Here is a 24,411-nt window from a genome sequence, read left to right on the forward strand (position 1 = left end):
GATTATTGTTCAGTGCCTTGTTCACTACAGCATAAAACGTGATATAATGCAAGTTACCAATTCTAGAAAATTAAAATCGATTGCATACAATAGCATGGATATTTCTCCTCTGACCATCACCAGGGTTCCTGCAAATATTAATAGTTCCTCAAAAAGTAAGTGTCTTTATCCATAAGTGCTTTGACTTTAAATGTAGCTATAAAAAATTAATTCATCTTTCTATCCTACAGATGAGAAATGTAATAGAGAAGAAGTACCTAAGGCATGCTCAGCTTTCTGCTGTCTTTTTCTTTGGCTGAAATTATTTTAATCAAACGAACCTTTGAATTTAAAATGCTTACTACGAACACGTACCCTAACTACTTGTTTTCATAAGTCTCATAACACATTTCAGGAAAAGACAATGCTAATAAATAAATAAATAAATAAATATCTCATGAATCAAAATTATAGTTGTAAGGTATAGTGCATTTGATACTGCATTAGCTGTGGTGACTTTGCAAACTAATATAAAAGAGGCATATTTTTTGTTTGGAAGATCCATGCCTGTACTTGAATACACAATCTTTTCCACTTTTAAATGCACATATCCTTAGCCTCCATGATTGCGGTCTTTTTTTAAATTGAAATGTTTAAGATTGATTCTCACTGCTGTTGCATCAATGCAGTCGGTAATCACTCCCACATTTTCGTTTTTGAGATTGACAGTGATTCACTCTGACAAGTTTTAAATGGCCTCATACACATCCATCAGTTACAGTGCATCCAGGATACTGGTCCGCACAACAAACTCCAAACTATTTCAGACCAGGCCACATCCTGTCACTGAAAGGCCCTTCTCCTGTAAATGAAAGAGGGGATGGTGCTCCTGGTGTATTCAGGTCAGAGTCTGTATCCGACTCCGCTTCGGCCAGATAAGGCCTGAGACGGTTGCACTGCATCCCGCCGCCTCCACCAAAAAGCCCCAGACCCACCGGATGCACGTAATCCTCTTCCCTGGCCTGAGAAATGCTAAAGCCGCTAAAAGAGCGATCAAGTTCCTCATGGTCCACTGAGGGAATGGAGATGGACGTGTCGCTCTCGGCGGCCGCCTGATGCTGGACGGGTCTCCTGGACCTCCGCGAGCGACTGTTATCCCCGTTCTCGTGGAACGGCGGAGGCGGGATGCGGTACAGCGAGGGGTCGTCGGTGCCTATCGGCGAAACTCCTCGGCTGTTGTTCCAGAGAGGCACACTGAGGGGATGCTCATCCTGATGATGCCATGAGGTAGAGGGCCTACATTGACTGTCAGTGGGAGTCCCGTTGGGACCGGGATGGACAGGGGACATGCTCTCTTTATTCTCATCCTCTTTCTCATTCTGTGCTATCTCACTCTTATCGTCCGGGCTGTGGTAAGGAGGAGCAGGGTAAGGCATTTTAAAGCCCAGAAGGGCTTCAGTCTCAGATCGTGGGATGCCCATATGGGTGGTGTACACGCTGACCAAAAAGTTGAGTTTGAGGTCCATTGCCCCCACCTGCACAAGGAGAGACAACAAGGCCCTTTAGCTCTGACATATACACTCTTTAAAAGAAAAGTTACAAAAGGGGTCACATAGAAGAACAATCTTTGGTTCCCCAAAGAACCTTTCAGTAAAAAGCTCTTAAAATAACCATTTTTTGTGTGTTTTTTAGCTTTTAGTACTTTTTTTTTCAGTATAAAGAACTATTGTGGAATGAAGACGTTCCATGGATGTTAAAGGTTCTTTATGGAATCATAGATACCAATAATGAACCTTGTACAATTCTACACCAAATGAACTTGACGTAACATGCTTCACCTGTTTCTCCATCTTGCTTAGACGTCCCATCATGCTTGGGTCCTCAGCCATCTCTGTGTCGCTTTTGGGCTTGTCCTTTTCTCCTGGTGCAGCTCCCTTTCCCACAATCTGATCCACTCTAGTGATCCAATAGACCATCACTTCGACACATAGTCAATACACTCTCATCCACACTGAGATACAATGGTTCACTGTGCACTGTACCGTGTCAAGTTAACAGAAATTAGCCTTATGGAGGAGAACTTGAGCATGCGAATGCAAACATAGGACAACAGGGTTGAAACAAAGGGGAAAATGATTGAAGCCTGATTTGCTGAATGTGAGTGTATGCGATATTGCATGCTGCATGCAATACTGCAAAGTTGTTAATCGGCATGCATTTATCTGGGACTTGGGAATCTTGTTGGAAAGATGACTGTTTTAAACAAATATGTGGTACAGCATTCAGTGTTGGGCAGTAACGCATTACTTAGTAACTTTACTGTAATTTGATTACTTTTTTAGCAACAGAGTAATTTAACACGTTATAATTTTCAAAATAGTAATTAGAGTATAGTTACAAGCCGAGGTCTCTATACGTTACTGCCACGTTACATTGCTGACAGAATGCAGTGTTTTATAATCTAGAGATTGTAAAAAGGAAGTAGCACACGCACTGTCGAGTCAAGTGCCAGGGGATTAGAGACCTGCGCCGCAAGACCCGACGCAACAGAATGCAGGTGCTGGTGCTGGCGGGCAGACACTTGTGTGTGTGGGATGCGGGAGGATAAAATGATTCATGGGACTCCCGCAAAATAGAAATATCCAAACATAATACTTTTTTAGTAATTGAGTTATTTATCTATTTATAATTTTCAAAATGTACTAATATAAAATATAAACAATTAACAGGTGCAAGCAGTTTCTATTTATGCTATCTGCAGAGCTGAGCAATGCAGTGCTGAAATTTGCGTGCTCACGAATCCTCTCATAACACACGAATTGTAGACATTATGAAAGATTCATTATGCATATATTTATTGTGTTATAACAGAGATTTGTGAGATTGTGATGAACTGAGTTGTCTTTTAGAGATTATAAATACAGCGCTCTTTGCTTGCATGCCATGCCAAACCATGCACGCAGCAGCCGCTTGCTTTAGTTAAAAATAACAGTGTTCTGTGAATGTTGATGCTTTAATAACATATATTTATCGGTAGCGTGTATGCTGGGATTTCATAAATTTCATGGAGAAAAAAGTAATGTAACTAGTAATGTAACTAATTACTAATTACTTTTGAAATAAAGTAATCAGAAAAGTAACGTGATTACTTTTAAAAGTAATAATCAGTAATCGGTAATTTGATTACATTTTCAGAGTAACTTGCCCAACACTGACAGCATTACACTGAGATGAATGTTCACAATACTGCAATGAAAACACATCTGTCTTTCTTTGCAGTTGTTGAGAGCAGTGTTGGGGAGTAACTAACTAAAAATGAAGAAAAACTCACTTAACCATATTTTTCAGAATGGAAATATGATTGTTCTAGTGAATCATTTTGTCCTAAGAGGTCTTATCTATCAAGTGTGATTCTTTCAATTAAACATCCTAGGTTTTTTAAGGGCATAAAGGCCTTAGCTAAGTCAGAATCAGTTTTGTTATTGTTAACTAAAACTTAAACTGAAGTAAAACTGAAAAAAAGGCAATAGCACATAATGAAAAAAAAAAACTCATTCTAAATAGCAATAAAAGCAACAATAGTATATAAATACTAACATAACTAATACTAAAATAACACTATCTGAATCATTCTGGCAAAACCTGTTAGATTAGATGGTTTATGTAAATTAATAATAAAATAACTTCACCAATTCAAGTCCCTGCACTGCATGTTTGGTCTACTTTTAGTAATAATAATAATAATAATAATATAGTTTGGTACTGTCATCTCGATTGAGACTCATATTCATTTATACAAAAACCCAGTAAAATGTCTTGGATTAAATTATAAATGATATCACCAGAAAGAAAGTAGCTTCCGAACATTGCTGCACCAATGACAGGGAATTTGACTTCTATAATTAATAATGTGGGGAAATAAATGAAAAATAATTAAAAAATGTCACCTGGTTCCATGCCTTATGATGCTTTGTGTGTTACACACTCTACATTTAAGTTATTCTCTCTTTTTTAAAGCCTGGAACAACATGCACAATTGCATCCGTCCCCCGGTAAACAGGCTGCATGGTCACACCATAGTGTGTTGTATTATTGTACAGCAAAAACATTTTTGATTAAAAATGTCATGAAAGAACTTTTCATATGCTCAATTCTAAAGCAGTGAATTATATATAGATATTTATATCCATCCAAAATGTAAATCTTTCTCAACATGAACACAGAATAACCAATCAAGAAACAATCCTACCAGTTAATGACAAGTTTCCCCTCATGATTTCAGTCATTGAACTGTCATGACACTGCAGTTTTTAATACAATGCTGTCCAATAATAAACCCATTCAGCCTGGTAACGCCATTGGTGAATGATTACGTACTTCTTGTGACGAGGGGTCGAGGGGGGAGGGGGACCCACAATCAAATCTATCCTGGCAAAGTACACAGAGAGAACATGGATACCAAGCATCATCAAGCAACACATGGAAACCACTCCCTGTAGCCCAGCGAGGAGGACCGTCGACAAATAAGAAAGAATATATTCCATACATGTCTGTTCTCACCCATTTCTAGGAACAGTGTTTCATGTTTACATGTATGATAGAAATGGTTTTTGCCATTGGAATATATTGGAATATGTATGGATGTTATTTCACAACATATATGAGGCTTATTTAAGATAAGAGGAGTGAATCTGAATTCAAATAATTTTGAATGTGACAGAAAATAAATCTACTGTGAATGTGATTTTGATCAAGCAGTGTTGAAATATCTCAACCTGCTTTAGACTTTTTTTTTTTAATCTTTTTTTCTGTAATATCAAATAGTGACCACCAGAGGGTGCAGCTCACAATCCAGCTACAGCTCTTGACAAATACTGATTGACTAATGAAGCAGGTGGATCCTGTCACTGTTAGAAGGTTACCACAATGTTAAAAACTTAGTGATGTGATTCTTTTGTTCTAGAGAGACTGAAGTCTTGCCTGGACTGAAGGTTTTTGATGCGTGACAGCATGTCCAGATGACCTGCTGAATACTGCTCAATCACATCCATCACGTCATAGGGCCTGAGGCTCTCTTTAAATCTCCTCTTAGACACCAGGAACCGCATAATACTGGGAAAGACAGTTTCATAACAACAGATTCAACACTGAAGTAAATCACATATGCAATGATTTCTGAATTTATTATCATACGGGAATAAATAAAAATGACAGTTTCATATCATATAATAAACATTTGATTGTCCCACCAGTTAAATTAGTGTTTTCAGCATTTTTAAACAATTATGGATCATTAAAAAACAAAATACATTTAAAATAAATTAAAATGTATTTAGTTATTTTTTAAAAAGTTTTGTTTTAAAAAATAATTATAATTATACCTAATTGTTGTGAGAGCAACACACTGTTCTGGAGACTGCTGCCTCTTACCAGATTGCTCTGATGGTGAACTTGAGTCCCGGAGACAGATCCGGCACAAACTCGGAGGGGAAACCCCTGTCGTCTCCAAACTCTTCTGGAAGACTTGCCTCTACAACACAAAAAAACCACAGGCTGCTCCCAATGTAAAGAGTCCTAATGTTAAACGAAGAACAGCCCTTTGACAAGATTAAAGATTACAGAAAACATCTGCCATGGCAGACATGCTCGATAAACTGCTAAGGCACTCCACATTATACAACAGTTAGTTCCAGTCCTTGAATTCGATTGGCTGAGTGGCGTTCCAAGAGTGATAATTACTGTAGTGCAACAGCAGTGCAACTCTGCCTGCATTACTGCAATTCTCAACCGGAGCATCAAGTTGAAGTTGTGTGAAGTTACTTGAAATAATGTCCTATTTACAGAACTGTTGTATAAAATCAATATCACACTTGCAAACTATGATGTTGTTCTGAAAATCAGCATGACTGTATTTTAGCTGTAGGAATAAGGCTATGCACAGCTATGCTGAAATGCAGTGCAATAGTTGCTCATGTGATATTGCTAGAGTAAAACATTATAGATCATCATACAGGCTTGAAACGACATAAGGTTGAATAAACAATGACATTTAAAAAAAAAAAATATGAAAAAGAGTCAAAATTTCCACGTCTGTGAAACTGATATCCCTCTTAATCTCATGATCACTTTGTTAGCATTAGTCAAACGTTTCAGACATGCTTTAATATTTCAGAGTATTAAACAATAGTGTTACTCATGAATGAAGCACTTACCAAAACCTGCTAGCCTGAGCATTTATCACAATAGCACAGGTGAGAGAACTTTTGTGCACCTAACAAAATCTAGCAATCGGGCAAATTTCACGCTGGTTAACATGGAAAGCTAAGACAAAAAACGCTTAAGTATTAGTACTACATGTGTCATCCTTATGCCATATGAATGAGGATGTGACAGCCGAAAAAGCATATCCTTTTGAAATTACATAACAACCAGCTAGTTGAAACTGCACAAGACCGATTTCTGGAAACAAACTTGTTTCCTTCATAAGCTGAGAAATTCTGTCATGCAGGTTAGTGCAAAGTACTTGATGGAAAGTGTAAGTTGCAAAGTGTTACATTAACACCTTCATGGAACACATTCTGTCATGGGATGAGCATGAGACAGATATCCAGGCAATAGAGTAACATTTGCTTTGCTCTGCTATCACACTTTACCGTCATATGGGGGACAGAGAAGGCTAATAAAACCCATCCAAGCATCATCAAAGAAATTCATATTTTGTGTGATACTTCAAGTGAGATGAAACTTTCAGCCAAGCGTTCATGACAGAGAGTGTTGGATGATGGGCAGATCTGTAAAGATATGCTGCAGCTCAATGATTAAGGAGCTATTTTTAAAACATGCATAGTGTTATTTTAGACTGCCGTTGAGATTTTTTTTTTTGGGATTAGTGCTAAAGAGATGCAGCCCCGGACAACATAAAGTCTTACTGATTAAGCCCTCAATTGCTGCCAAAATGTGAAGAGAAAAAGAGAGAAAGGTGAAAGATAGAGAGAAAGAAACAGAGAAAGAGAGATGAGAGAGAAATGGTCAAAGATGACAATGATTTCTACCATGCAACTGTATAACACATGGTTTTGCTTATATTAGGCTTATTTTACATTATGAGTGAGGGAGATTTGCTTACACCTCATTAAAAAGCACTTTCCATGAAAACGGTATACTTTAATATCCAATTACTCTTTTTTTAAAGCATAAGAGGTAAAAAATCCCATGTTTTCTTTTTTAAGGACTTTTAGATATGTAAGTTAAACTATTACAGTAAGTAACAAAAAAGTAATCTTGCATGAAATTAAGCTAGTTAAATATCAAACATCTGCAAACCTCTCTTAAAATTGTGTTTTTGGCTCACCTCAAAGGTCTTGACTGTAACAATATTATAATTAGTATATCTAATTTAAAAAAAAAAACATAATATTTCTCAAATAAATAAGGTAGGAAGATCATACATAATTATTCTAGCACACATATCAGGTGTTTTTTAACCGTCTCAACTTTTAACATCAGGGCTGGCAAAATGGCAAACCTTATAGAAACCTTTTTTTTCTTTTTACCGTATTCATGGAAAGTAACAAAAATCGTATGATTTGGAAAGTGAAATCTGTTTCTCGTATTGCTTATGATGTGGTGTCACTGCTACATAAGTTATTTATATGAATTGACTCAGTTGAGGTCTGTGATGCTGGTTGTTATTTCTCCAACATTATAGCTTGTCATTTCTGGATGGCCTTTGCGAGAGCAGTGATCTCTGCATTGCTGTGCTTACAGATTCTGATTAAATATAGTCAACTTCTAAGAGAAACTGCTCTGTCATCTCTGTGCTTTTTGGATCATATTTCTGGATCATGGCCTAACCTGGAGAACTCTTCACGGCGAAGTCCTCGTCTTGCAACTCAATCAGCACTTTATTTTTTCCAGTAGAGAGAAATGAGAGAGAAACCGATGAGTGTGCAGGAAGTGAAATACATAAAATGGGTCCATTTATATATATATATATATATATATATATATATATATATATATATATATATATATATTTATTTTTTATTTATTTTTTTTTTAAATTGAGCACTGCAGAGTTATGCCAAGAGCATAAAACATGTCAAGAGAGAAACAGAAAGAGGTGAATTGTGACACTGTAAAAATCTCGTTCACTAACAATTCAAAATCCAGTTTAATTGTCAGTCTTGCCAGGGCAAACATGCTTAATCAGCAAATGCTCCTGTGCTAATTTCATTTAGCATAAAATATTCAGGCGTTTGCACTGTCGCCTGATTTGCAGTTTCTGTGTGAATCAGGTAAAAAACAAAACAAATGCAGTAGCATGGGCAAAACAACAACAACAACAACAACAACAACAAAACACTATCAGCAGTGCAATTCATTCTTAGTGAATTCCCCCAAAAGCATTTTCACCGTGGATGAAATATTTTGGGGGATCAAGCATCTAAGGCCATATAAACCTGCTCCTACAGTTACTGCAGCTGAAAAGCCACAAATGGTTCAGCATCAACAAGCATCTTTACAGAATAATGTAATGTTCCACTGCAATTCTCTGCGAACATATTTTGAAACATTAAGCCACTGTCATTTGTTTAAGAAAGGGGACTAAACTTGAAATACAGATCAGTTTTTTCTGTTGGGCTGTTTCTTTAAATAGAAACACACTCCTGTCGTCCTATGAATTCTAATGAATGGACTATCACTGACACCATCTTTTGTGTTACAATACATAGAGCAATCCAGTGTGGCATCTGGTAATGTGCCAGGGCTAACTAACTATTCTCTCTAGCTGCTGAAGTCCCACACTGACACAAGAAGAAAAGAAAAAAGAATATTATGAGGGGGGGTTGTTGTTTATTATTGTTGTATTCTGTTGTTTGTTGTTATTTATTTAAAATCAGCATTTATCTTGCACTCTGAATAACAGAGTGTGTTTCCCAATATTCCTGTGTATGTGTGCATGACAACATTCTCTGACCTTCAGAGTTCTGCCGAGAAGCTCCATCTTTCATCCTGAAAGCTTGTTTTGCTTTGTTCCGCTCTGTGAAGCTCAAGCTCTTGGTCACTTTGCTTGGACTCTCTTTGACTCCCTCCTCTGCCTTGGGGGTCTTAGCTTCCTTCCCCCCGGTGCTCTTAGAGGGACTGCCTTTCTCTTTCAAGCTGGGCTTACGACTGCACAACAGACACAATGACGCACAAAAGACAAACAAAAAAAGCAAAGGAAACAGACAAATCATCCTGAGCCCACACTTATAACTATTTTCCAGTGTGGGGACAGAAATAATTCCTGAAACCACCCAGTGCTAAAAAAAAAAATACTCAGTAAATTATATTAATGACAATGAACTGCAAAAAAAAAAAAAAAAGTATGTCTATCTCTCAATGACATTTGTTTTAAGTATAAATCTCACTTTTTAAATAAGATTTATGCATTAAGCAACAAAAAATGGTGCTAAACAGATTTTTTAATAAAACTTCATTCAGTATATATTCTCTAAAAAAACAACTCTTTATACCTTAGATTTTGTAAATTATATTTCATACAGAAGTATACATATTTATTTTTTCTTGACAATTTATGTCACTAAATATCAGTCCATTCTACAAGTCAGTACAAGTCTACATCGCCCAGTGCAAAATAAACAAACAAATAAATAAATAAATTTAAAACATATACAAAAATTAACATTTAAAACTAACAAATTAAACTAAGTGTAGGTGGATTTCATCAGATACAATTGGCAAAACAGCTAAAAGCATATTTACTAGAAAACTTATTAATGTTTACTTATATATTTTCTTGTTTGCATGTTATAGCTTATAAAGATTCTTAAAAGAAGAAAAAAATGAAGCTACCAAAAAGAAAACACTGAAATGTAATAAACAATCAAATAAGTGCTTAAAAAATACAGATATGTACATGTCTGAAATGACTGAAACATGTAACCATTAGACACTGTAAGCAATTTCACAACTGTACATTAAAACACATTTTAATTCCTTAGCAAAAACTGAATATATCGTTTCTGCATTCTATTTTAATAAAGATCAGACTCACATGGTAAAAGACATGGATAATTGTGCTTCTCAGTCATGCAATGCAATCCACAACTTCTGGATACAACAGCAGACCCACATGCTGCCACAGCGGAAACTTTTCAACCGCAAAGCAATGAAACACATGCATGTTGTTGGGCATGCTGAAAAAATACACAACCGTTATATTAAACACCCTTTAAAAAACAGGCAAATTAATAAATGAAACACAAGGCAGCTTGCAGAGGAGGATGGTCTTGTGGGATTGAGGTAAAAAGCGATGGGAAGCGCTTCCAGGTGCAAAGTGGAAAAGTTGATCCACAAGGTAAACAAAAGTCTGCTTCTCTGGTTCGAACAAGACAACATTTTTAGATGATGGAAAGCAGAACACTTCTCAGCCCACTTGGGCTGACGAGAGATTAAAATACGAATGTGCAATATGCCTCAAAAAATGTTGAAATATTTCACTTGAGCTGATGATGGTACACACTGAAGGAATATGTATAGAAACAGGGGAAAAATCAAAGTCAGTAGGAAAGGAAAGAGACAAATTCAAATGCTGAAGAGAGAGAGATCTGGGCGTGCAGACGTTAATATCTGTGTGCAACGGTACCTATTGCTTCTCGGGCAGCACCCACACAGGGTGTCTTTGTGTGAAATCTCACTACTGCGAATGTGGTTGGAGTGGGTCATGAGAGAGAAAAGATTATACAAGCAGTGGTCAAAAATGGTTTAGGCCATGTCCAACTGCGGGACCAAAATCAGAGGTACTTCCCCCTAAAACCCCCCAAAACATCCAACAGATTTTGAGCTACCTACCCTGTTGAAAAAAACAAGCATAGGTATGTTTTGAAGCTTGGCAGCTGGTTTGAACCGGTCCTTAGTTGGTCATGAGCTTATAACCAGCTTATAACATACCTAACCAGCATAAGCTGTTTTTTTTTCAACAGGGTAGTTGTTGTTACACTGAATGAAATAGGAATATGTTGGTTTAATGAGTCACAGATTGCACTTGATTTTACAGGATTACAATAGCAGGTGTTTTACAGGGCAAAACATCAAAGATATGTCAAGTGTGATTGTTTTCTTTAATGAGATGTTTCAGCATTAATACCTTTAAACTGCAGTGATTATGCTGTGCCAGTATGATACTGACTAATTCATCTCCCTGTAAAAACCACTTGAAGATACTGTAGTATAAAGTGCAACCAGGTTGTCTTTGAATAGCATTTGTGATTTCAAATGACTTCAAACACAGAAATATTGGCTGTTTTCTCATTTGAAAAATGATGATAGTGCTCTGAAACTAGGATTATCTATGTGTTTGAATGAGTTTTAGACTGACTTGATTTGGGAATAGGGAAGTATCTATGGGAAAATCCATGAGAACAAACCTTGGAGTGACTTCTAGCTGGGAGTCCTTCCTTTAGAAAGAGAGAAAAATGTGATGTTGAAAGCAATAAAGACATGAGATTAAAGCAGGCAACACCATGAACAAACATTTTAAACAGGGATAACATTCACAAACACAGTGGAGGCCAAAAGGCTGAGAGAACTAGTGAATATTCTGCCTTTCTTTTTTCCATTCTTTTCTAATATAGATTTTATTATTATTTTATCAGCATAACAATTTGTGCGAAAATTATCAGCATATTTACAGGTACAAGTTTTTAAAAAAAATCCAAATTTTCTGTGTGGTCTCAGACTTTAGACCCCACTGAGATATGATAATTCTAATATTACTTACATATTAGATATTTAAAAATTTTTAAATGCTCTTTAGTAAAATGCCCAGACCTGAAACCAGATTTTCCCTTCAGACTCCTTAAAATGTCGAGCTGATTTACAGGAGGGATGAGTCTTTAGATAGAGGCAGAACAGTGAAAAGACTTTTAAAATGTTTAACAACAGAATATTAAACTGCAATAAACTGCTGAAGAGAGTTTATTAAAAGAAGTTGAAAATATTCAAAAACACTAACAAGAATTAATATAAACAGAAAAACAACATACTAACAAACAAATAAAGAAATAGGTCATTTAAATACAGTATCTACAGTTACAGTGGTCTACAAGATGACTACCTGTACATTGGGACCGACACAGTCTGCTCATAAAAGTCCCATGTGGACAGCAGGTCTGTCCGCGAAAGATTTGTGGCATAAAATCTCCAAGCTCCCTGATGTGGGGGAAAAAAATCATTGAAATTAGGCAGCAAATGACTTCTTTATTAATACATTACTGTATGCAGCAACCACCAACATTTCAAGCCATCTAAATCAAAGAAAACCTGATGAGAGTGAAAGTTGAAAGATGATCCTTAATTTACCATTTTTATCATAGCAAGGTCATAATCAACTAAATATGCTATTAGTAGTCCAACTGAAAAATATTAGTAAGCACATCTATAGGCACCAGGAAGGCCTACAAATGCTGATTTCCTCAGAATGTGTCTGGTGTGAACTACAGTAGAGTTATAGGTCTGACCTGGATAAGAGCCGCGGCAGGGTTACGACGCTTCTCAAAATGTTTCTGTCTGTGCTGCTCTTGAACCTTTAGAGCAAATCCTGAGCCCAGGATTCCCTGCAACAGAGAAAACAGTGCAGAAATACAACTGTATGTGAGCCAAGTCTGAAGTCAGGCACTGGAGATGCTCAATACATCATTTAGGTTTGAACTCACCGCAGGAAGAGCGAAAAAAGCTACACCGATCAGACTGAATGTCGCAGCAATTAGACGCCCATTCCACGTGACAGGAAACTTGTCCCCATAACCAATAGTTGTAAGAGTGACCTAGAGAATAGAAATGATTTTGCTTAACAATGGCATAGCTTATGTGTAAATACTAATAATATAAACTAGTAAGGCTGTAGGATGGTCACATAGAGGTTATAAATTCAATCCCATGTTGGGATCCTGTTGTGTCCTTCAAACCAGTTTATGGAGTAATTTCCACTATTAGTTTACTATAAGTCACTTTGGAGTAAAATGATCTGCCAAAGGAGCCTAAGAGGAGCTGCCAGTTCTTTTACGGCACTGGTCCATTTGTGAAATGGATCTTTGTACAGCATCTTATTTCACTGTGTCGCATCATCTTATTTTATCTGATTAGATTGAGGCAGCAGGCTACTGTGGGCTCGGAAGAAGCTGTAGCACTTACCAGCCCCCACCAGAGGGCGTCTGCGTAAGTGTCGAACATCTCTGCATTGTCATCCTTCTCCACTGAGTACACCAAGAAAGATGCCAGGATAAGACAAAGGAATCCAATATACCACGCTGTAATGAGTTCCTACATGTAGGGATTTAAAAATGTTAGGAACATCAAGAACATGAGATGCACTCCTAACCTAAAATAAAACATGCTAACTGCATGCAATGCCATATAAAGATTATTTTTCAAACTGCTTTAATGGTCAGCATAGCAGTATTTATAATCAAAAACAGTAAAAAGAGTAATATTGTGAAATATGATTACAATTTGAAAAATATTTCGTTTTCTATTTGAATATATTTTAAATGGAATTTATTCCTGTAATTCCAAAATTGAATTTTTGACAGCCATTACTCCAGTCTTCAGTGTCACATGATCTTTCAGAAATCATTCTAATATGCTGATTTGATGCTCAGGAAACATATTTTACTATATCAAAGTTAAAAACAGCAATACTTGGATTATGCCTTGAGATGCTTGTGTGCAAACTGAAACATTTTTTTCAGGATTCTTTAATGAACAAAGTTTAAAAGAACAGAGCCATTGTTACAATAAAAATTAAAAGATTATTTTAAATAGCCTTGTCCCAACTTCTTATTCAGTAAATCTCTGAATACAGCAAAGAAATTTGCTTTTAAACCATTTCACGGGGTGATTAAGGCCATTAAATAGTTTTAATAGCTGCAGACTAAAAGGAGTGATATAGTTTCTCCAGTAATAGAAACTAATGAATAGTAATGAATTTGCTGCCCAGTGACCCAAATGGCAAACTGGTGGAAATATGCTCACTCAGTAACCTACTTAATTTGAACTTTAGCAATATCTGTGTTCAATTAGTACCCATTTTCTACCCATTCAGCACACAAATCCATATGTAAACACACATCTGTCTATACATACAGTATGCATATTGATAGACACTTAATACATGAGTTTAACAAATGATCTGGGGTTTAAAATTTTGTCCTAACCAGGCAGGCACAATGTGATACAATGTGATTTTGTTGCACTGCATTGAATTTTCTGCTTTCAGTGTGGACAGAAAAATGTACTTATTCTTTCATATGAATACAGACATGGTCACCTTGCTGTGTGCATAAACAACAGATCCCAGGAGCTTCCATGTGCCACCGCGGCGGTCCATACGCAGCATTCGAAGGATCTGAAGAAACCTCAGACTCCGAATGGCAGAGGTGGCAAAAACATTTCCCTGTGAGCCAGCGGCCAACACAGACACTGAGGCAAAAAGGACCATGATATCTGCAGAACAAGAGTGTACATTAATTATCAGATTAACTCCCAAAGACGACTATCATCCTTTAAGAAGCCGTTTGATTGGAAAGTCCCTTATTAAAATGAAAATTATGATTAAGCATTATGAAAATTATTTGATTAAGCCAATTATACTGTCATCATCCTTGAGTGCATTATATGAAGAATGAGGAAGAAGGAAGAGAGAATTAGAAACATTTCCTTTCTAATGTCTTAAAGGGATAGATCACCCAAAAATCATTATTCTGTCAACATTCACTCACCCTCGTGAATTCTTTCTTCAATAAAACACAAGAGAGATACTGAAGAATGTTTTCGATTTGTTCAACACCAGGGTGGTTAAATGCTGACAGAATTTTCATTTTGGGGTGAATTATTCCCATAATGTGATTGGGATCAGTCTCATATTCACTGGCATTACGTCTTTCAAATCATGCTCTAATGGAGTTCACATTATTCTGCTGTAGCACTGGCATCCAGTGTATCAAGTGTCATAACTCAAGAGAGTTTTCTCATTTACTGCCCCAGAAAAATTTGGCAAAGCAGATTTTATTGTCTCTTGAGCAGAAAGAATAGCAAGAGAGAGAGAGAGAGAGAGAGAGAGAGAGAGAAGAGAAAACATGCATTCGAGAAGAAAATACCAAAAAAAAAAACCCAGAAATTATTTTCTAACCGATGATACAGAAGGGTTTGCGTGCAAATCTCAGCCTTCCTCTCCATCCTCTGTAGCGACAGCAGCACCCGGCTGCCCAAATCCGTACAATATATTCCACACCAAACACCACGATTGTCACAATTTCCTAGACAGACAGCAGACACATCCACTTACTGACATTTATTTGTGCTGTCTTATATACTGTGTATGTATATATTTCAATAATTTCAATCAATCATTTCATATAATATAATCTAATAAAATACAATATTAACAAATGAGATAAATGGAACAAAATGGAACAGGTATACATAGCCAAAAGCTATAATAATTACGATTAAAAATAGACACATCACAGTACGTCCAAGCTTTTTATGTTAAAAGAGCACTATGTAAGTGCTTGATGGCTACTGTTACACTGACCCAAACAGATCTATAAAGTGTCATGTTCACAGCAATTCACATTACCACTGGATAATGTCCAACTTGTCACGTTCTTTTGGAATTTGGAACAGAATCTATTGTGATCTGCAGTGTCTATAATGTGCACACACAAGTCTGAAGTGTTTGATATAAAAATCTGACAGCAACACTACCATGAATCAGCTTCTGCCTGTAAATCATGTTAAATGAGGATCAGATACAAACCAGGATGTACAAGGCACTCTCAGAGCTTTTCTTGTGTTCTTTGATCGTTGCGAACACTGACAGAACCAGGCAGGAGAACACCAGCAGAAACCTGCAAGACAGGACAGTAGTAAATCAAACCAAAAGAATGCTGGGTTGTTCTCTCATGAGATATCAAAGCATCTGAACAAGCTCCAACTGAGAAGTTTCAATATTAGAAGTTATTCATTGACGTAATTTTGTTTTGGACAGAGCAGTCGATGCATATTCATGATGAAAGACATTGAGTTAAGACACATAATTGGCATTGAGGCCTCTTGGGCCTTTCGTTGGCTTTGTGATCTATGAGGAAAAATACTGGCTTTAGTGAGGCAAGAATCCTTGGAGAGTTCCTGACACTCTGCAGTTAAACTCAGAGATAAATCCCTGAAGAGAGAGAAGGACTAAAATAGCTGAAAGTCTCATTAGCATAAAACCTCTCTGGGCCTCACACCCATGTACAATGAAAAAAAAAAAAAGACAAATAAACCTGAAATACTCCGAGTCTGAACTGACATCCAAAGCTACCTGGAGACTACCAACACATTTTATTGCAGTGGTTTCCCCCCGATTCACACCATTAGAGATGCAACAAACAGTGATTTGTGAGATGTGGCGCTGTGTGATAAAGTTAAATGTCAGGGAATCTCGACCATCACACAATCAATGAAAGCACTCAAATAACTGATGCAATGCCTTCAATACGCAGAAAAAATACACATCCAGAGAAGAAGTCAGACAGAGATGATGAAGGTGTCAATGGAACTAAAGGTCTCCATTTCATTCCGCTCACCCTGCACACTTGTCTAAACCCTGTTTTTGCTATGCACTGCAGCTTCCTGAACCATGAGTGCTCATCAAATGCAGTGTTTTAAGATTGAATTGTTTATGAGGTTATTTGATCTTAAACATAATAATAATAAATACTGTAGATGTAGCTACTGAGAATCCCTGAATTATTTTGAGACATGTTTATAATCTGTAGTTCCATAATTTCCTTTGGGGACAGTAAGATTATTATTATTATTATTATTATTATTTTGAAAGTTTGGCATTGATCTTACCGACCTCAATCAATGAGGCAGACATTATTTAGTCTTTGGCCCTAAGGGAGTAATAATTTAGGCAGGAATCCATACTTCTTCATTACGCAAAGAAAAACATTATAATAAAGAAACTCTACTTATATGCTACAATGCTATGCTATTCATTTTCAGTATATCAGTATTGATCTCAAACAGACAAACTTTGCAGTTGCTGTTGAATGACTGTAGAGGTGTCAGGCGTAAAACATATCCTCCCCACTAGGCTGCTCCTTGCCCCAGGTATTAATATTGTATTTCATAACAGAAACTTATCTGCTAATTTGGAACAATCTAACAGAAGGAGATCAGTAAAACAGACTGGTCCTAAAGGCAAAAAGAGGCCAGAGATGAATAAATGAAGGCTGCATTAATAACGGTGGCAAACAGCGGATTAGAAAGTCAATGGAAAGTAAATCAGCTCAAACGAGAACCCTCACAGGAAATTTAATCTTTACTCATTACGCATGGACAAAAAATAAAATAAAATAAATTGTTGAGTCATACAGAACCAGTGACATCAGACACCTGACATGGCTTACAGGAAACATATCACATTATGAGAAATGATTGCTCACCTTCCTGCTCTCAGCTGCTTTGGACTTTATGGCCAGTTAGTAGCTTCAGAGGATAAGGAAGCCATTTATTATAAACTTGCCCTGAAATCACACTGTCATTGATACAACTATACTGAACAAACCATGGCATTTCAAGAGCAGCTGAATGAACGTTTTGCAATTCACTGATGCTGATGACTTACTGACATGCAAATCGCTAAGATCTGAATGACCTGCCTTGAGGTAAGGGTTTTTCTAAATGCTGCCAGAACATTTTGCTTTGAAAGTGTGAACTAGGAAAATCTAATAAGATTTTCACAAACAGACAAACTGACCACAGAGGCATCAAGCACAAGCTTGGTGAGACTGCAATTACCTCAGCAACAATACAGCATTATGACACTCACTATTTGTGATACTGCTGAACCTCTGAACACCAGATGTTACATAAACATGAAAACAAATAATCGTCAAGCCCTTTTGTCTTTGTCAGACTGGTTATTGCTCTTAATGTTGGCAACGGGCACAGTCTAATCTGGAAATTGTAAGGCGGAGTAGATTATACAGGCCTGTCAAACAGAGAGACAGCAAGGACACATTCTTTGAGTCAGCGGTGAATAAGGATAAAGAGTAATCGATTTATCTCGTTCACCCCATTAGTACAATTCTCTCAAAACCAGACTCTCCAGACTGAACCAAGAACATACAATGATCTGTTATTAGGTGACATTAAATTGTAATTCACTTTAAATCACAATTAAGTAATGTCTTAATGATTACAATACTGTTTAAAAATTTGGGGCCAGAAAGATTTTTTAAAATGTTTTTGAAGCAGTCTCTTGTGCTCACAAATACTGCATTTATTTGATCAAAAATACAGTAAAAATGGTTGTTTCTTTTCTTCTCCACCTGTTTTTTTTCTGACCCCGCTGTCCCAGTGAGCATGTCTTAACTTTGCAATTTCTGTAATGCATTAGTTTTGAATATTTCTCATGGGGATTTATTAATTTTTGACTTTTCAATCTGAGTTAAACCTCTGTTTTGATCAATTTATTATTCATATAAATATTTTAAATCTTACTGACCCCTTGAATGGTGAGTGTATATAGTTGTATATTACATACTAGACTAGAATATTATATTCTTAACCTTCTGATTGCATTAGCTGCCATTAACTGACTACCATCAGCAAAATTATGTTGCATATACAGTAAGTACCTATACTGGCATAAATACTCACTCTAATATCAAAGCATTCACCACTTCCAAATATCTCCTTGTACCCCTTTCATTAAGCCTGAGAAATAAAGGCTTAGCTGAGTCTGTACAGCATGCAAAGTGCTATCTCTGCATTTAATGCTTGTGAAAGAGAGAGGAAAACACACTTAAAGTAAGAGGCCAAAGTCAGCAGACTGAACTTCACTCAATATGTGAGTGTGTGTGCACTAGACAGGGTAAAATGGATGGTGACTGTATAAATAATGTATCTTCAGAACTCACATTCATGTCTCAGGCAGGTGGGAGTCTTCTATGAGGGTTGCATGATGACCAGCGGAGCAGACAAAGACATTAACAGCCCTTCAGAAGATTAGACAGCTCAAGCTCCAACATCCACGATACAGTCTGAGGTTATGATGCTGCATTATGACAGATTGGTTTATAGGTGTCATAAGAGATGAATGGATCTCAAAGACATTTGAGGTAATGGAGCATTCTAGGAGCTATATGTGTTTCTAAAAGGCTAAGAAGAAGTGATGCTATGCCTTGTTTTAAGATTCAGTCACAGGACCAATCTCATCTCTCCAGCCAAAAACACAGAAGGATTTCAAAGTTTCATAATCTGAAACCAATCCTATAGGATCTTAATTGATCTTAAATAGTCTAGTGGATTCCACCATGATGCAAAACAAACACAAGGTCTTATGAAACAGGACTGTTATGAATACTAATATCATGTAGGCCTACCTGAAGGACATCAAAAAGGAATTAAAAAAAAATCTTTATAACTCCCAACAGAAAAAGGTTATAATGATTACACAATATCCAACAGGCTCAAAAAATTCACGCAAGAATTAGTTTATCCAGTAGGATCATACTTGATTCTCTTTAAATTCCCAGTAGGTTCCAAATTACTACAGATATTTCAATCTATTAAGATTTTTTATTACGGAGAGCTCAGCAGGATAATGAAGGTGCAAATATAATTCATGCCAGTGGGAAATAAAATAAAGCCTCAAGGATTCACAGTAGTTCATAACATTATTTGGACAGGATTTTTTTTTAAATCTAAATAGAGATGCAATAAAAGTACTTTAGCACCACTGTGTCAACATAATAATGGTAATGTTGCCAGGTAGTCTTCGTCATGAGCATTTCTAGCATTCCATCAGTAATGTACTGATCCACGCATGCATCTACAGTAGATTTACTACATTACTGTACTACAGTATTTAGCCTACATTAAACGCTACATTTCCAATAATCGTAGTAATATCGTGGTACTTGGTACTTCCGTGTTGTGTATTGTTCTGATAGGCTACTCCTTTGGTTGGAAATGCATTTACCTGCGGTTAGCGTGAATTAAGACTTTCTTCCTCTAGCAAACGAGTAGGCAATTCGGGTTACGTTTCAGTTGATTATAGGTAAATATCCACTTCATCCAATGTTATTTTTCTTTATCGGACTGTATCCTGTACTTTTCAGAGCTAAAAAAAAAAAACGCACCACACGATTCAGTGTGAGCTGTTCGAATAATTTAGACTGAATGGCGAATCGATTCAGCGACTTTCTGACTCATTCTGACTTATTATACACAACCGACCTAAAATAGTGACAACCATGGTTTTGATATAAACAGTAGACAGTATTAGAAAATATAAGACACATGACATATTGTGAAAAGAAAAAGAAAAAAAAGCATTTTTGCGTGTCAACGCTGTTATGTTTTGATGCAAACACAGAAGAATGCGAATTTTTGCCATGACCGCCACATTTAAGACGCCAATGTAAAAGTACTTAAACTTTTAAAATAAGTATCGATATAACATTATTCTCGTTGTCTAGCTACTTTTGAACGCAAGAACCCGTCTTGTGTAAACTGGGGCTAGGACTCACGAACTGTGCCTTTCAGCCAATCATTTACGCGAAAGTTACGTCACCCTCTTATTATCCATAAACCAGACTAAGAAGGTCTGAAATATGTCCCTTCACTTTCCAGATCGTTCCTACCCCTGCGCCACAGCAAAGAACCCAGCGACGCCCCCGTTTGCATGCCACCGGTGTAGCCGTGAACCGCTGGCACGGTTTCCCACCTTCCCTCGACAAGCAACGCAATCGTTTGAAAGCGGCTTAGAGCAAACACGAGTGCACTGACGCGGTACTACAGGAGCTGACCGGTGCTGAAACCGCTGCCTAATGATACCGTGTGCACGGAGTCTGTATGCATAATTCATAATCTGTGAACACTTTCCAACATGTCAGTTTATGAAATATGCACAGCTGTGAAAAGCTAATTTGGCGGTCTGGGTCTGAATGAATCTTTGACATTTGCTACAGTACACAGACAAAACTTTTAAATATTTTCTCACTGTTTGACGGACGCTCTGCGACAAAAGCTGCAGGCAGGCCGACAACATCTCAAACTTTTAGCATTCTGGGCGATGCAGTACAGCAGTATCTCTGGCGGTAAAGGAGGGTGATTCCCGTGTCACGCAGTAACGCAAATCACGGAGCACATACTCACACATAAGCGTGGTAAATGAACGCCCAGCCGCGGGGTCTTTCCAGCGCATTGTACAGGAAATTTTGCAGTCTGCGATAACGCGCGTTTCTTTTGTGAGCGATCCTCCCCCTGGAGATGCTGGACCTCGGTCTGCCCAGGATGCTGTTCCGTTTTGTGTTCTCGGAACCGGCGATAAGAAGTGCCCCGTCTCGGCTCGTCTCCGCAGCCCCGGGGTCCAGTCCCACAAAGCCGACTTTCAGTTTCTTCTCCCCTGCCGGAGGGTGATAAACATTACCGTTGGCGGATTTTTTCACCATCCTTATAGTTTGACAGATCCAAACGAGTGTATAAAATAGTCGTGGGCAGACATTGCCGAACCGGGGTGTGTTCTGTAGTGCTGCGGTCTCGTACTAAAAGCAAACTGAAACGCTAAGGCGAAACTGCAATGGGTAGTCCTTACACCTTCCGGCTCCTCTACGAGCCTCTATATTTAATGTTACAGCGGTCGGATTTTGGATGAAGGGGCTGATGTAACAAATTGTAGCAAGTATTAAATAATTAGAGAGCTAGTTAAATCATTCATGGAAGAAAAGGAAACTTTGCAATGCTGAAATCTTAATGCACATAAAAAAACAGCCTCCCACAGCACAATGGAGAAGAGCAGTAGCTAATTCCAGGTTGTTTTCATGTTAAATAGGGTGATGTTTACCTTAAAACTGTAAAACATTATAAAAAGGGTTGATTTCTCCACAGATGTGCAACTAGACAGCCTATGATGGGGAAAAATGGTTATTAAGGAAGACCAATCAAAAGTAGTAGTTTAATTGAACGAGTAATAATAAACATTGTAGGATGTTTCACTGTTCTTAACATCTCTCCATTCCCATTTATGCATACTATAAAAGTTATGTAACCTGTTCTGTATGTTAATCTGTAACAATGACAGATCAGAAGTAATTTATAAACAGATACTATTTTATTTTGTTTGATATTAGCAATGCATTATATACAGCATGAGCATAAAGACCAACCTAAGGTGTCAGACTGAAGGGTGCTATATAGTTATCGGGGCTGTATTCGGAAATGAGGGTGATACACTGCGCTTTAGGGTACAAGACAATTTAACATCCGTAATTAGACAATTTTGAGGCTCTGGGCCCCTGGATTTATTGCAGGTAATCAGATTTACCTGAAGGTGCACTCTTGGAGGATCTAAATAAAGATATCATAATGCAGAATATTACATTACCTCAGAAAGGAGAGCTTTATACAATACTTTTAATTCAACACTGAGTTAAAAACAACTGGATATACAGGTGCTTCTCAATAAATTAGAATGTTGTGGAAAAGTTCATTTCAGTAATTCAACTCAAATTGTGAAACTTGTGTATTAAATAAATTCAATGCACACAGAGTGAAGTAGTTTAAGTATTTGGTTCTTTTAATTGTGATGATTTTGGCTCACATTTAACAAAAACCCACCAATTCAATCTCAACAAATTAGAATATGGTGTCATGCCAATCAGCTAATCAACTCAAAACACCTGCAAAGGATTCCCGAACCTTCAAAATGGTCTCTCAGTTTTGTTCACTAGGCTACACAATCATGAGGAAGACTGCTGATCTGACACCCTTCACAAGGAGGGTAAGCCACAAACATTCATTGCCAAAGAAGCTGTCTGTTCACAGAGTGCTGTATCCAAGCATGTTAACAGAAAGTTGAGTGGAAGGAAAAATTGTCGAAGAAAAAGATGCACAACCAACCGAGAGAACCACAGCCTTATGAGGATTATCAGGCAAAATCGATATAAGAATTTGAGTGAACTTCACAAGGAATGGACTGAGGCTGGGGTCAAGGCATCAAGAGCCACCACACAACTGGCTACAGTTGTCGTATTCCTCTTGTTAAGCCACTCCTGAACCACAGACAACGTCAGAGGTGTCTTACCTGGGCTAAGGAGAAGAAGAACTGGACTGTTGCCCAGTGGTCCAAAGTCCTCTTTTCAGATGAGAGCAAGTTTTGTATTTCATTCGGAAACCAAGGTCCTAGAGTCTGGAGGAAGGGTGGAGAAGCTTATAGCCCAAGTTGCTTGAAGTCCAGGGTTAAGTTTCCACAGTCTGTGATGATTTGGGGTACAATGTCATCTGCTGGTGTTGGTCCATTGTGTTTTTTGAAAACCAAAGTCACTGCACCCGTTTACCAAGAAATTTTGGAGCACTTCATGCTTCCTTCTGCTGACCAGGTTTTTGAAGATGCTGATTTCATTTTCCAGCAGGATTTGGCACCTGCCTTCACTACCATAAGCACCAAAGGTTGGTTAAATGACCATGGTGTTGGTGTGCTTGACTGGCCAGCAAACTCACCAGACCTTAACCCCATAGAGAATCTATGGGGGTATTGTCAAGAGGAAAGTAAGAAACAAGACACCAAAAAAAATGCAGATGAGCTGAAGGCCACTGTCAAAGAAACCTGGGCTTCCCTACCACCTCAGCAGTGCCACAAACTGATCACCTCCATGCCATGCCAAATTGAGGCAGTAATTAAAGCAAAAGGAGCCCCTACCAAGTATTGAGTACATGTACAGTAAATCAACATACTTTCCAGAAGGCCAACAATTCACTAAAAATGTTTTTTTTTTTTTTTGGTCTATTGGTCTGAAGTATTCTAATTTGTTAAGATATTGAATTGGTAGGCGTTTGTAAAATGTGAGCCAAAATCATTACAACTAAAAGAACCAAAGACTTAAACTACTTCAGTCTGTGTGCATTGAATTTATTTAATACACAAGCTTCACAATTTGAGTTGAATTACTGAAATAAATGAACTTTTCCACAACATTCTAATTTATTGATAAGCACCTGTATGCTTACTTTACCAGCTGGAAAAGTTTTAAAAGCCATTTAATGTATTTATAATTAACAGTTCAGGACAGCATGAAGACACAGATACTTCAGTCAAACATTAATATAAACTATAAGGTTTTGATTAAGCTGTTCTTATTAAACAAACAGAATCTGCAAAATTAAGAAAATCATTTTGAAATGAAAGAAAACACAAATAGTAGAGGTAATAAGAGGTAAAGACCAACAAATTATAAGGCCCTCAAAAGAAAGGCTTGATTTGTGAGCACATTTGAGGTTTTTTAATTTTTTGGGTATAAATTTTACTTTTGATTTTGAGACATAAATTGGCAATTTAAACTTGAAATAGTACTGAAAACAGGACAGCAG

At 37.3% G+C, this 24,411-nt stretch overlaps 1 protein-coding gene across 2 annotated transcripts; it reads right to left on the reverse strand.

Moving 5' to 3' along the window:
• Positions 1–9: 9 nt before the first annotated feature.
• LOC109080926 (potassium voltage-gated channel subfamily KQT member 2-like) lies at positions 10–22,109 on the reverse strand. 2 transcript variants are annotated; one of them, XM_042762284.1, is made up of 16 exons: positions 21,202–22,109; positions 15,803–15,893; positions 15,173–15,299; positions 14,312–14,487; positions 13,177–13,305; positions 12,699–12,809; positions 12,504–12,599; positions 12,101–12,195; positions 11,815–11,877; positions 11,412–11,441; positions 10,631–10,684; positions 8,960–9,153; positions 5,410–5,509; positions 4,960–5,091; positions 1,818–1,935; positions 10–1,514 (listed from the first exon to the last, which is right to left on the reverse strand). In XM_042762284.1, the coding sequence occupies exons 1-16, from the start codon at positions 21,495–21,497 to the stop codon at positions 798–800; spliced, it is 2,529 nt and encodes an 842-aa protein (XP_042618218.1). In that variant the 5' UTR covers positions 21,498–22,109; the 3' UTR covers positions 10–797. The 2 variants fall into 2 exon arrangements, with proteins under 2 accessions (XP_042618218.1, XP_042618219.1); XM_042762285.1 differs by lacking the exon at positions 10,631–10,684 and having other exon boundaries at positions 21,202–21,865.
• Between the last annotated feature and the right edge of the window lie 2,302 nt (positions 22,110–24,411).

Source organism: Cyprinus carpio, chromosome A8 (genome assembly GCF_018340385.1).
Source record: "Cyprinus carpio isolate SPL01 chromosome A8, ASM1834038v1, whole genome shotgun sequence".
In the NCBI taxonomy this organism is placed as follows: Eukaryota; Metazoa; Chordata; class Actinopteri; order Cypriniformes; family Cyprinidae; genus Cyprinus; species Cyprinus carpio.